The sequence below is a fragment of the Nerophis lumbriciformis genome, linkage group LG22 (assembly GCF_033978685.3).
Source record: "Nerophis lumbriciformis linkage group LG22, RoL_Nlum_v2.1, whole genome shotgun sequence".
Lineage (NCBI taxonomy): Eukaryota > Metazoa > Chordata > Actinopteri > Syngnathiformes > Syngnathidae > Nerophis > Nerophis lumbriciformis.
In genome coordinates, this window is record NC_084569.2 from 17756093 (window position 1) to 17770139 (window position 14047).

The 14047-nt window shown below is 41.1% G+C and overlaps 1 protein-coding gene across 3 annotated transcripts in view; it reads right to left on the reverse strand.

Moving 5' to 3' along the window:
• LOC133615509 (E3 ubiquitin-protein ligase rnf213-alpha) overlaps positions 1 to 14047 on the reverse strand; it is an 85182-nt gene that overhangs the window by 30510 nt on the left and 40625 nt on the right. For all 3 annotated transcript variants that reach the window (XM_061974146.1, XM_061974144.1, XM_061974145.1), the window contains exons 25-46: positions 11419 to 12676; positions 11157 to 11338; positions 10851 to 11006; positions 7130 to 10771; positions 6923 to 7050; positions 6533 to 6646; positions 6335 to 6459; positions 6139 to 6261; positions 5998 to 6047; positions 5686 to 5848; positions 5468 to 5603; positions 5207 to 5392; positions 4308 to 4438; positions 4069 to 4226; positions 3771 to 3977; positions 3501 to 3688; positions 2711 to 2819; positions 2529 to 2629; positions 2245 to 2430; positions 1984 to 2150; positions 990 to 1092; positions 777 to 891 (exon numbers count right to left, since the gene is read on the reverse strand). In XM_061974146.1, coding sequence (XP_061830130.1) covers positions 777 to 891; positions 990 to 1092; positions 1984 to 2150; positions 2245 to 2430; positions 2529 to 2629; positions 2711 to 2819; positions 3501 to 3688; positions 3771 to 3977; positions 4069 to 4226; positions 4308 to 4438; positions 5207 to 5392; positions 5468 to 5603; positions 5686 to 5848; positions 5998 to 6047; positions 6139 to 6261; positions 6335 to 6459; positions 6533 to 6646; positions 6923 to 7050; positions 7130 to 10771; positions 10851 to 11006; positions 11157 to 11338; positions 11419 to 12676 — 7728 coding nt within the window. The remainder of the gene's footprint in view (positions 1 to 776; positions 892 to 989; positions 1093 to 1983; positions 2151 to 2244; positions 2431 to 2528; positions 2630 to 2710; positions 2820 to 3500; positions 3689 to 3770; positions 3978 to 4068; positions 4227 to 4307; positions 4439 to 5206; positions 5393 to 5467; positions 5604 to 5685; positions 5849 to 5997; positions 6048 to 6138; positions 6262 to 6334; positions 6460 to 6532; positions 6647 to 6922; positions 7051 to 7129; positions 10772 to 10850; positions 11007 to 11156; positions 11339 to 11418; positions 12677 to 14047) is intronic.

A 14047-nucleotide genomic window follows, 5' to 3' on the forward strand; every position in this document is an offset into this window, starting at 1 on the left:
ACCTGCTGTTTTATTTTAGTCAATGGCTAAGACTACATTTCTTTCAGTCTGTGAAAAACATGAAGCCATTCTTTCGCTTATATAATAATCTTTTGATGTGCAACAATATTGTCCATCCATCCATTTTCTACCGCTTATTCCTTTCGAGGTCGTGGGGGGGGCGCTGGAGCCTATCTCAGCTACAATTGGGCGGAAGGCGGGGTACACCCTGGACAAGTCGCCACCTCATCACAGGGCCAATTCAGATAGACAGACAACATTCACACTCACATTCACACACATTTAGTGTTGCCAATCAACCTATCCCCAGGTGCATGTCTTTGGAGGTGGGAGGAAGCCGGAGTACCCGGAGGGAACCCACACAGTCATGCGGAGAACATCCAAACTCCACACAGAAAGATCCCGAGCGCAGGATTAAACCCAGGACCTTCGTATTGTGAGGCACCGTGCTGCCCGCACGGTGGAAGAGGCAGCACAGTGGAAGAGGGGTTAGTGCTGTCCTCAAATTAAAATACCTCAAGTTGAGTTTTTTTTTTGTAGCATTTTTTTAGGGTGAGATTTATTAAATTAATTAATTAAAATAAATAATTACAGATTATAATTAAGGATTAAAAAATGTTTCACACTATTTTACAGCACTAATCAAAACACTACTTTGTATAACTCACAATCATAGACGTCACATTAGAGACTTTTGACACAAACAAACAATTAAATGGACAAAATCGCTCTGATAAAAGTTGTAAAAAGTATACAGCAGCAATATAATACTTTACCTGTAGGCAGTTCATGTACAGACAGTATAGTTTGGTTTTGTCCTTCTCCTCTAAAATGTTGCAGCGCTCCACAGCCAGCAGGTGCTGCTCAAGGTACTCATGCACTTCGTCAAAACTGTAAATGAATGGCACAATTAGGAACGCTGCAACCATTATAGATATATAATTAAATATACATAAAATAAATGGATGTTTACAATCCTGTCCCCTCACCTGTACTTTAGCAGGAGTTTTAGCACCATCGAGCGAACCACTGGGTTTTTATCCGCAGAGTCATCAAACGGAGAAAGCACCTTAGTCAGGATTTGCTGATTCCCTGAAGAGGTATGAACTTGGCATTAAAAACATACTACGTAACTTTGTATTTAGATCCGGCGTGGTAGTTAAAGATACAGTATACGTGTGTATTAGGGATGGGCATTGTAACCGATTTGTCGATTTATTGAATTGTTAGGGGAATATTTTCCACCTTAAAACAAAGTGGAATGCATAAGGAGTCTCACTGCATGTTCACTTCGTTCTGTTCTAGGACAAAACACACCGAGTACAACCGCTGTTTTTATCTTCGCAAATACACACACATAATATCTTAATTGGTTTCGATGGCGGGAAGGGGCTGCCAGGCACGAGATGGGAGTGAAAGCAGACGTGGTTAACTTTAGGTTATGTTGGACTGGGGCACGGGCAACTCCGCTTCGGAGGGGTCGGGGAAGAACAGAAGCAATACGGGGGAAGAACAAATGCGATATAAAGGAGACAGAACGCACCAGACTTTGTAGAGCTCGGTATTTTCTCCAGCGGTGGTATTGCTAATGTTTGTACTTACTCCATTTGTAGAATACATTTTGAATCTTCAATTCTAGATCCCAACAGAACTTTGACAAACAACTCAGTGTGGAATTGATTCTTGATTGTCTTGAAACAGTTGAGGCAAATTGCAACTCGTTTATGCCATGAAGAAGAACATTATGTCAGCTCATTTTAACACCGCCACAATATTTCAGTGGGTATGAACAGCACAGAGAACAGAATTCAGATAGATGTCCTTATGCACACTGCAAACGAACAATAATCGAATTTATTCTCACCAAATGCAATAATAATTTTTACAAAAACGATAGTTTGAGTTTAAAAATAGGCAATCCAAGCAATGTAGTTAAATACCCAATCCTTGTGTGTGCGCATACAAGCCAGCAAAATTTCCCACCACTCAGAATAGGAACAGCGCTGGTTTCCACGATGAGAAAAGACAGCAAGTGGAGAATGACAGCTGGACATGGGGGGGAGTTGTCCTTGAAGCACACACAAGACACCAGGTCGATGAAGAAAGCATTGCACTTATTCCTGAACAGCGTGTGCTGTTCAATTCGAATCCTGCACAAAATAAGTGAAAAAACAATTATACCACGTATTCGCATTTCTTCAAAAATACATTCATGATTGAGTAAGTATTATAAAGCAAGCAAACCTTAAGTCCTCCGATGGAACCACTTCAAAGCCCTCATCAACTGACTGCTTACAGTGGGGACAGTACATCTGACAGGGAATCAACCACTTTGTAATGCATGAGCCACAGAATATGTGGTTGCACGGCAGACAGACTGGGTTATGTGGGTCTCCCTGACACAGCAAACACCAAGGAACTGCATCAAACCTAGACGGAATATAAATGACAACCACAGCTCATTTTTAGTAGTGAAATAGAGTGGAAACCTTATGGTAGAGATTATTAGTGGTCATTGAAAAATGTACCTGAAAATCCTTTGAACAGCTTCCTCTTTGCATTTTTTGAGTAAATCGATAACTGCCTCGAATGATTGTTGTGTTTTCAGATCAGAATTATTTGCAAGAACCTAAAAGAGAAAAGATAAGTGTTTTTTATTGTTGGGTCATTTAATTTAATTTGACTCCACTGTGAAAAAACTCTCACTAACCTGATTGAGTGACCGCATGTAGAGTCTAACTAAAGGAGTCATTTCGCTTTCTACCACCTCAAAGTGCTCCACAAATAGGGACACAGAAAATATTCGATTCCACACATTTCTGAGAAATTGGAAGAAACAAAATCATTGAACAACCAAGAGCCTTGCAGTGGTACCTTGGTTGTCGTGGGTGTGATACATGGAACAAGTACAGTAGGGAAGGATCCTAATGGCCCCATTCCTGGGTGGATCTTACATAACAGAAGTGGGGGGGTGTCATTTTGCAAGGCAGTCTGCTGCAAATGATGGAAAGCACCACTCTACATAGCAGCTGACGCTGTGGTCAAAAGGTGTAATTGCCACAAAACACATTTTAAAATATTCAACACTCTATTGCCGTCTGGCAGCTAAAGTGGATAGTGCACCCCAATTCATCACGTTTCATGTGTCCGGTAAACCGCGACGAATGGGGCCACATAAATGATCTTCCTACTGTATATGGGTGTGTGGCACCAATGGGTATATGGGCTTGGGTGTGTGTGTTGTTGTAACTATTGTGAAAAAAGCAAGATCAAGGAAAACTTGTACCCAAGTACATATGTGGCTAATCATTGCTATCAACATTTTTCAACTAAAGTAAGAGATTTTAAAATGTTAAAACGGATTAATTTTATTTACATTGTTTCTTACTGGGAAACATTTTTTCCGGTCTTAATACGATTCCAATTTTAACTGAACTCTTGGGAACGGATTAATAACAAAAACCAAGGCACCATTGTATTTTCATTTCATCTTGGCTTACTGGACACTGCAGACAATATCCTTGCTCTTCTCTCGATAACGTCTCACACTGTCTTCTGAGCAGACCAGCTCAATTGGAACCTTTAGGTTTTTTACTCGTCTGAGCCAGGCTTGTTTATCGGCATCTGGCTCTAAGAGTCCGGGCTCCAGGTATTCCAGGCATGCCAGGGCAGCATACAAGTCAAGAACCTTGAATACAGGACATGCATTAAACACAAAATATACATTCCTAAATAAATACAAACAGTGGAGAAGAAGGTTTTACACTTACCAGCTCAACTCCATTGCTGAAATAAGGATTCTCCAAGAGGTTGTCAGTCACCTGGGGTTCGAGGCGGCCCATTCTGCAGAGGTTCTGCAGTCGGTTTTTGAACCCATGATATGCAGCATGGATCCATGGAAGCGACAGAACTGTGTCTCCGGCAGAGAGCTGCAAGCGCAGCTCGTTGATGCAGCTGTTTAATGCACCACTCAAGAGCTAAAACAGAATTGGAATTTAAATGAATGTACACACACACTATTAGAAACATTTGTGGTTTTAAAAACATTTATATTGCAAATAAATAAACCTGTAGTTCTTTCTGACAGGTCACATTCATTGTCAAAGAGACAAAATCCTGTAGGTAGCGTTGGAAAAACTCTGACTGCATCTCTGGGGTGGCCTTCGCAATGTATTGCCCTAGTGGTGTCCTCGAAAATAATTCATTAAATCCTTGTTGAGTGTGACCTAACAAGATAATGAGTTTTAAAGTAAAATGTCAAAAAAATATGACTCCTGATCTCTTTGTGTAATGGTACCAATGGTCACCTTCATTTTGAAGCGCATGAACCCAGAGCTCCTCTATGTAGTCCTTGATCATCCCGCTGAAAGGCATGCACAAGCTCAAATCCCTGCCTTGGGTCAAGTGGTTTCGTACAAGAATCGTTCTCATCTCTGAGCTGTTTGAGAAGAAAGTCAGTGAGATGATTGTGCCATATGCAAAAAGAGAAGTTACATTTGAAATAACATCCATACCACATTTCTGCAAATAGGGTATGGGAGGGCATACTTTAACGCTTTATTGGAATTCTATTACGGTACAAGATGATCGATATATTGCCATTTATGTTAAGTGATTGAGTTTTGATCAAAATAAAATGGACTATAATGGAGAAATGCAGATAAATTGCAAGAAATGAAGCAGAATGGGAAAAATTAATAAGGGGCGTAGAGATCTGTAACATAAAAATTAAATGTTGTGTAGCGAAGCGTCAACAGGAAAAAAAAAAATCAATTTTGGCCTTTCCCTGTCAGGAGTCACCACGGCGAGTCAATTGTGTTAACATAGTTTTTACAGCGTATGCCTTTCCTGATGCAACCCTAGCCAGGAATTGAACCATACACTCTGCTGTGGAAGGCAAAAGCATGTACCATTACACCACCAAGGATCTCGACCAGGACAAGAAAGGAGGGGGAAAACTCCACATCTTTAACATGTCCACTCTTTATGCATCTGAGACTGTTTGAATTTCCTGAATACTAGTTTAAAGAGTTCATTTCAACAGTTCAGCAACAGACTCCTGAATGTTTCTGTATAAACAAATAATGTAAGTCCAATTCCAACTACGTACTTTTTGCAAGCTGATAGCCACTATTTCATGTAATACTGTATGTTTAAAAAAAAATACTGTCACTTTTGTGCAAAGTGTTTTAGCGCTACTACTTACTTGAGCATCGGCTGTGGAATTTCCAGCAATTTCTCATCGCCAAAGATCTCTAACCACAGCCTCTTGACAGAATGACTACAGTCTCTATTCATTAAGATGTCCAGGTTTTGGTCGGTGTCGATGATTGAAACCAGTTGAGCCAAGTTGGGGATGACCACAGCCTGAATGCGCTTCCATAAAGTGAGCCTGTAATAGCCACCAAATTGGTTAAATCATCAAGAGTCAAGAGAAATATTGTACTGCAAAAGGAGTACAACTCACCTGAATGTACCTCCTTCCTGTAAGGCGTCAATATTAGAAGCCACCTTGACAACCCAGTTGCCTGTAGCAGCTGTGAAAGTGCTGGTACTCGCTAGCATTGAGTGAAGACGCCTCTTTACAATTTGCAAAAAGACACCTGCCGAGAGCAAGGAGGCGTGACGGGCACCGATGGCACCAAGGACGAAATAGTGATTACAAACTATTCAACACTACAATACCTGCTACTTCGTCACGGTCACTGAGAAGCTTCAGAAGAGTGTCAACTCGTTGAGTGCTACGGAAACCACTTTCTTCCCGGTCCCTTAGCATGCCTACTGCACTCTGCACACAGCTACGCACCAACTCTGTTGTGTCCATGTCCAGAGTCATGTCATCTTCGTACTGCAGAAAGAGAACAAAATGGTAAAGAAAAAGCTGCAAGTTAAGCTGGGCATACATGAATTGCAGGATGTTTACTTGTACACAATGTCCTACTAAAAATAAAACAATCAAGAAAATTCAAGTTGAGAAGTGAAGCTGTGCTTACTCACATCGTTTCTCAGCTCAGCTTCCTCCTCGTAAACATCGTCCAACTCCATATCTGTGAAAATATTTTTTGTTTTGTTTCTGTTAGTAACACATAAGAAACATTTTAATAATATTTATTCAAAACCAATGTAATAATCACTTGCCTTCAGTTCCAGCCATTTTTGTTTCAAACATCTGACTAATGGTCATGTTTTGCAAGGTTTTAATGTCTGAAACAATGTCCTTTGACTGTCGGAGGTCATCAATGTGCACCGAAGTCCAGTGGCCTGCCAACATTAAGATTTCCCCAAATTACTCTTGAGATAGTCAAAAACACAAATTAACTAATGGTGATCATACCGCCATGAAATCCAACATAGGAAGTCCCTCCTTCAATTCTTCGTAGCCTGGTGATAAAGTAGATGAAGACCCTGCAGCCCAAACTCTCTGGAGTAATTTTGTTTATTTCATTCATGGATGAATACCTGCAATTGGGCAGAAAAGCTTATTATTGTTGAATCATTTCTTGTATGCCAAAACGAAGTGATGCACTCTTACTTTGCAGAGGCAATGAGATTGGCACCATGGGTTGCCTCAGTAAAATCACTCTGAATGAGGATGACCTTGATGCAGGGTTCACCATGGCTCTGTTTGTCAACCGTGAGGACGTTTCTACAATTTTTTTTGGAAGAAATACAATACAGTATTGTTTTCTAGAACAAGACAACATGAAAAAAAGTTGGTGAATGCTGTAGTTGAAAAAATTCCAGACTAATTAAATAAATGAAGGATGAACACACACTTTGAGAAAGGGTGTGTCCAAAACCCTGCAGAATTTAACACAACAATATTTTCAGGATTGGTGTGTGCAATTATCCAACATGGATGAGCTGTGACAGAGAGCCAATTGGAAATATAAAAGAAACATTACCTCTGTTATCAACAAACCTGATTTTTTTCAGGAAGGATTGTTCTGTTTCAAACTGCTCGAGCGAGAGGAGCTCCACAACACTTTGCAACATTTGCTCCAACGGCTTCAAGTCAGATGCAGTGAGAAGTCTGGAGAATGTTGTAACCTGTGGTTTAAAACACCAGTCAATTAGGCTTATGAGGTGTGGGAGCTGTGTAATTTATTTGGCACTGGTATTAATGTACCTCTGTGAAGGTGCAAAAACTATGGATATCCTGTCTTGTATGGGAAGATATGAAGTCAGCCAGGCAGCCGTTTTTCTGCTTTTGAAAGTAGACCTGTGCAAGGTCTTCAATCTCCACTTTGGAGAGATCTGTGCAGTCCAACCGCACTACTGAATCTGGTGTGGCACATCTAAGCAAGACGAGTTTAGCCTCATTGAGAATGCTGCATTCGACTTCTGAGATTTCACAATTGTCCTCCTGCGTCTTGATCACTTGATGAACCACAGAAGCACAGGTGTCTGAATGGTAGCCAATGAAGACGTCTGATGGAAGGTACTTGTATGGCTGATTCACATCAAAATGAGGCCCACTGACTGTCACAAAGCTCCTGACCCAGTTCTTCAACTCCTCAACCATCTTCTTCTGTGGACTTTTCAGAACAGTGTGAATGTCTAGGTAATGTTTCTCCAGCCTATTGATGAGAGGTATCGGGAACTGTTCATAGACCACCTCTCTTTCTTCTATGACAATTAGTCGGAAGTCTTTGTGCACTCTACATTTGACGCGGTGAGTTCCAAGGCCAAGGTCCACATATTTTTGTCCTCCCAAGTAGACATAGTATTGGTTGAGGGCATCATAGAGACTTTCGTAGAGGTTCTGTAAGTTCAGAAGCACAACCGTTTGGCCTGTTTCCATGCAGATCTTTACTCTGTTGATGTTGCGGCAGATTTGAGCATACTCTTGGTCTTTTGGAAAGCTGGATCCAAAGATTATTTCTGGCTGCCCACACTCTGAAAAGAAGGTTTGTTGCAAGATCTGAAGCGCTGCAAAATTTTTTGTGAGCACTAGCAAGTAGCGGCATTCTTCCTCTTGTCCAACTGCCTGAATGTTCTCGCTCACAAACTCAATGGCATTGATGTTCTCCAATTTAGGTGCAACTGGAAGTCTTCTGGTAAAAACAGACACTGCATCAACGTCATTTTTGCCACTAAAATTTCTCAAGACTGCCTTAATGACCTCCTCACAAGTGGGCTTTCGTTGTGATATTTTGGCTGCTGCATAAATCATTTTAATCAGGCTGTAATAGTCGCGCAGGCCGAAAAATCCATTGCCTTGTTCATGGCAGATTTTCAGGTAAGCTTTTGCAAAAGGTCGAAACAATTCTCTCACCTTCTCTAAAACCATCACATCAGATGAGCATATCCCTTTTGCACTTTCAATCAGTTCGCGCTCGTCAGGGTCGCCACGAGACACAAATATGCCTCTGTTCATCTTTGCAGGATCTAACGCCCAGTTGGAAATGCCAATAAAGCCAACCTTTTTGTGTGGCAGTGGCTTGTCATCAATGCATCCTTCTTCAAGCAGTGGGTGAAGGGTTTTAAGAGGCATCTTTGGGGAGTCTTCAGCAAGCCCAATCTCATCAAGAACAACGACCGAAACGTATTCATCAAGATTCTTTCCTTCCTGAAAACGTCCACATTGTCTGAATGTATTAATGATTCCCTCTGGTGTAGAGTGGGGGCTACACTGGAACGAAACCAAATGAATTTGCTTCAGCCTTTTGAAGAGGTCAGAGTGCGCAGCTTGGCCTTGCATTGCATCTGCCACCAGTGTTTTCGATAGAGATTTTGAACTTCCAGGTTTCCCAACTAAAAAAAGCGGAATCCTAAGTTCAATGCAGAGAACCATCATAAAAACATTCTCTTTGAGTGCACCATTTCTTGCAATGGTGTCAGCCATTGGTACGCCACTGAGGAGTAAATCCTGCATAATTGTGATGACTTGTCTAATTTTTGCTGCACTGTACTCTCTTGGTAGGCTTTTGCTGACGCATTGTCTGTAATTGTCTTTATGTTCAAGGCAGGCATGGTAGCACACTCCTAAGGCCATGACGAGAGACCATATTATTGAATCTGGCTCCTTTGGCACTCTCTGATCTTGTTCTTGTTGTTGGTCCCGCTTTTGATCAGTAACATACTTTTCAAGCTCTGCAAAAAAACGAGCATGGTTGTCATAGAACCAAACAAAGGTCTGCATGCAACGTTCCACGTCTCTCAGGCTGACAAAGCTACATTCATCTTTCATTGAGCGCATGTATTTCTGTGAGGCAGAAAGTGCCTGAGTTATCCATTTGAAGTAATCCTGAGCAATGTTTCTGCTTTCCACTACTCTCTTCACAATCTGCTCAATGTATATCTTCTCTGTGTTATCATTTAACTGACCAAAGTCCCACACCAGAGGGATCATGCTTGGTGGCAGCGCTTGAACTCTGTAGACTAATTGTCGGAGAGGAATAGATCCTAGCTTTTCATCAGTTTCCTCAGCTCGGACTCTGTACCCAAGACCGGCTGATTCCAACCTGTTGATCATATTTACTGTGTGCTTACGGTAAGGATTGCATGCTGCAATGATCTGCAGTCCAGTATGAGGTACTAAATGTTCTCCTTTGACTGTCTTGTCACAGAGTACTTCTTTGATACTGCTAATGTCCTCAGTGGTGTTAGCCTCATCAAAGAAAAGAACCGAGTCCAATCCATGGTTTTGTTTGTTGATGGAAGCAATGTCTTCTGCTTCTCTTACTTTTGTGTAAATCATTTCTGATGTTGTCCCTCCATGCACTTTGACCAGTTTCATGTTTTCAGACGCAATGGTCCTCCTTTTTAATTCACAAAGATATTTGATGAGCCTTGTTTTACCACATCCTGTCTCTCCCATGATGATGACTGGGATGCCACACCTGAAACGCATATGGATTGCCAGAATCTTCATTATGTTGTCAGTTGTAAGCTCATATGTTTCATCAGGGTCGAAATGACTCTGGATTCCAAGAACATTGCAGATTCTTTGTATTTTCTCACTTCTGGATAATTTATCAAAGTCTGTGTTGAAAGGAACTCCCTGAAGCTGAAGGCCTTGAAACAATGCCAGTGACATGACATTTTTTTTAATGACTTTTTCAGATCTGGGATCAAAAGCATCAACTGCCTTCTGTTCATTGGGTTTAAGATGGAAACCAATGAAGGTCATGGACATATGGTCATCATTAAAGAAGATGTATGGGTGTGGTTCTGTTTCCCATCTCTTTCTGATTAAAAAGGGGGCAATATCTTCATCTGGGTCATCGTTAAGGTCCATTTGTGCTGTACTGGAGCTCTGGTCGGAGATACTGAGTGATGAAGTGGCAAAGTCCTTGGCCATCAGAATCATAAAATCCACCACAAATGTTTTGAATCCAGTAAGGATATCACCTGTTAAGTTTACATCACAGAAATGTGATGACTCACAGTCTTTCAGCTGCATATTGAGAAACTGAGAAAAATTTCTTAGTTCTGCCCAGGATGGGTCTCTAATGCCACAGTACACGAGAAGCATCTGAAGACAATCTACATGTGATCCCTCAGCTTCCCTGTGACAGATTTTGTTAGGCCCCTGAATGACCGTATACCTGAACTTGTCAAGATCGCTGCGGTTATGAAACCGTATGAGATACTGGTAAGGTCGCTGGAAGGCTGAGCTCCTGAACACTTTGTCATCCATTAGTGGGTTGTCACTGCTCACATTGGGATCTTCCTGCGGCTCCATTATCAGCGTCAGTACCTCTTTAGGTGGTAGGCAGAAAATATTTGGAAACACATCAGTGAACGAGCTTTTTGGGGTTGTCGTCTAGACAGAAAACACAGAAAAACCTAGGATAAGCAAACTGGCACAATTAGATGGCAATGTTAGTTCTCAGAACTCTTACCTGACCGGAAGGATTTCTGTTTTGCTCGACAGTTTGTTCCAAGAACTCAATGACATATAAATGCTTGTCACTGCACTTCCACATGTTTCCCTCAGAGTCCATTAGGTAACGCAGAAAGAGCAACTTAAAAAGAAACTCATGGATTCCTTTCTGCACCTTTAAAAACAGAGGAAATACTGATTGAGAATGGCAACACCATCAGCAAGAAAAAATGCACAAAATACACAACTTCACTAAATGGAAATATGCATTTGATGAACAAAATAAGTAATTTTATTTTAAGTTCTCAATAAAAGTTCTTCTTACCGATGATGTAATATCAAAATGAAACACAAGGAGTTTCTTCTTTGCACGGATGTCCAAAAGAGACTTAAGAATGGTGTTCTCATCAATACTTGGTTCAATCAAGCGAATGCATTTCATCATTGATGGACTTTCAAATGAGTCTTTCAGGGTTTCATAAAGCCTCTGAATGTAAAGGGATTTACCTGAATTTAAAACAAACAGGAGCAATTGGATTTTGATATTTTTCCTCAATTAATAAATATCAATGAAGATATAAACTCACCAACACCAGCCCTTGCCGAGGAGACTGTACCAATACAGAGGCGATCTTTGAATACAGCTGCTGCGCTACATTGATCTGCTGGGACCACATAATGCCGATGGAGATACTCTTTTATGTTGGCCAGTGGTTCTTGAGGAACTATGTGCAACCTGTACTGACTGAAGGCTGTTGGAAGGTAGGTATGTTCTCTTTCTGAGCTGCAAAGGATAACGAGTCTATAGTCTTTCATGCACTGTAATTTCTTGCATTGAAAAAAATTCTCAACTTTAGAGCTCACGTCATATGTAAGCATATCCCCATACAGAAGACAGTATATTTTCTTCCCCCTGCAACCTGCCATAAAACAACGTCTGAGGAATAGCTCCACCTGTTCATACGTTGTCGATGAGTTGCACAACAGGACCTCATCGTAAGTTGGGAGCGGATCACCTTCGCTGGCCATATAAATAGATATGCAAGAAGTCAACACCTCTTTGTGAGGACAAACAATGAGGCTTGGATTTCCAGCTGCCAGGCCTATAGGGGACTCCCTATTAATTAATTTCTTTTCAGAAATATTCCCACCCCCATTGTCCTTGTCAGCCAATATTTCCAGCAGTCTTCCAAGACTTTTTAGATCAAGAATGTGTGGAAGAAATTGTTTCATGTCTTTCATGTAAGCATTCCATATCTGATCAAAACTTTGCAATCCATTTGTTTGTTCCACAAGATATGACACAGCATCCGATTCTCTTTTCAGGTCAGAGATTCCCATCTCGCAACCTGGTACTACAACAAATGTCTGGAACTCAATTTCTTCATTTTGTTCTTGTGGCTGCGCGAGGATTTCATTTTGGAATTCATGCCAGACATTTTTTAAGTCTGAAACTGTGCATTTTGACTTCACAAAGGACAGCATCATTAGCACTTGATCCTCTACACGTCCCACATGTTGAAGTGACAGGTTGTTGGATAGGTAGACAACCTGTTCAGCTGTAAAGTAGTTTAAATAGTAATGTTGTGATCTCTGTTTGTCCACAAAATCCATCCAAAAGTACAGGCATTTCTCCATTTTCCTGCAAAGCTCAGGCAAACACTCCTCAATGTTGCCTTCAACGGCGACACGATTGAAAAGGTTGCCTAGGTTGAAGTCCATCACAATACTGTTTCTCTCACTGGCACAGCAGTGGATTTCGGCCTCCCAGTGTCTAAAGAGAGGGTTTCCAGCAGCGTAGAGGGCAATGAAAGCCTCAGATAGTCTTTGAACACCAGCAAACACCTGCAAATGAAAGAAAGTGTGTTAAAAGCACCCCTTTTCCCCAATCGTTTAAAGGTTTGTTGCAAGTTGCAGCAACCTACAAGGTCATTTTTCACCTTCTCACTACTGGACATCAATGTTCTCTCTAAGCTGCACGCATGCACAATTGTGCTCTGCTTCAGCATCCTCTACCCACAGCAAATCTATGCAACTTGCTCTTGTCTCTCGTAAGGATTGTGAACGATAGGCAAAATTCCCCCAAAAAAGTGCAGTTCCCCTTTAAGGTTTGTTACTTAGGTACAAAAAACTAAACAGTCTAGCACCATCTTTTGCTGCCTGATTGTATTGTGCCATATGTTTTGTCCGGAAATCTGTATTCCAAAAATGCCAGCTTACTAGTGACCCTCAGAGCTCTAAAAAAGCTTCAAAACGCATTTATAAACGCTAGCTTTTAGATAGACCCCTTTTTTAGACAAGCTGATCTGCTGCTTTTCTTCTCTGTCTCCTCTGGATCATTATGGATCATTTCCAGAGAGGTACCAGTCTGGATGAAGTGCTAGCTGACCCAAGTATGACTCTCTGTTGGCTTCCCTATGGACTGGACTCCCACATTATCTATTACAATGATTCTCAAACAGTGGTACGCAGGCTCCAGGTAGTGGTACGTAAAATAATCATTGACTTGACTCAATTATCAGAGGTTTATCAGCTCTTAACGGAGATTGTTACAATCCAACTACTGTAAGCCGTAATTGACGCCAAAATAAACAGTTAAGGCACAAACAGAACTGTCTTACTCCGTCATTTCTATAACTTGACGCGCGTGGGAATCAAATGTTCTCCTAATTCTCCGTTTACATCCACCTTTTACGGCCTCCCAGCCAATCAACATGCAGAACACATGTAAACAATATTGATATTATCATTTGTATTATTGATATTATATTTATTAATTCAGTAACTTTTAAGTGCAATTTATTTGATTTGATTTATTCTTTAAATCCAGTGTTGTATTTTCCTATATTCAAACCCAATGAATGAATATACCCACGACATCCATTGTAGCCGATCACCCTGGAAGGGGTGTCCCTACATGTGCGTCCCCTTATCAAGGTTTCTTCTCTTTACCCAGCTGGGGTCTTTTGAGATTTTCCTTGATCGGATATGGGTTTAGACCAAGTGATGTCGTTATGAGTTTGTGAAGCCTTTTAAGACACTTGGAATTAAGGCTAAATAAATACATTTTGATTGATGAATCTGGTTGGCATGGCAAACACCATAGTAGACACTTGTTTTGGTAAAGAAAGCCAGCGAAGGCCGCAAACACTACACACTGAAGACACTGAACCATAACATCACAATCACTTCTTTAACCGTAGTGCATATTAATTA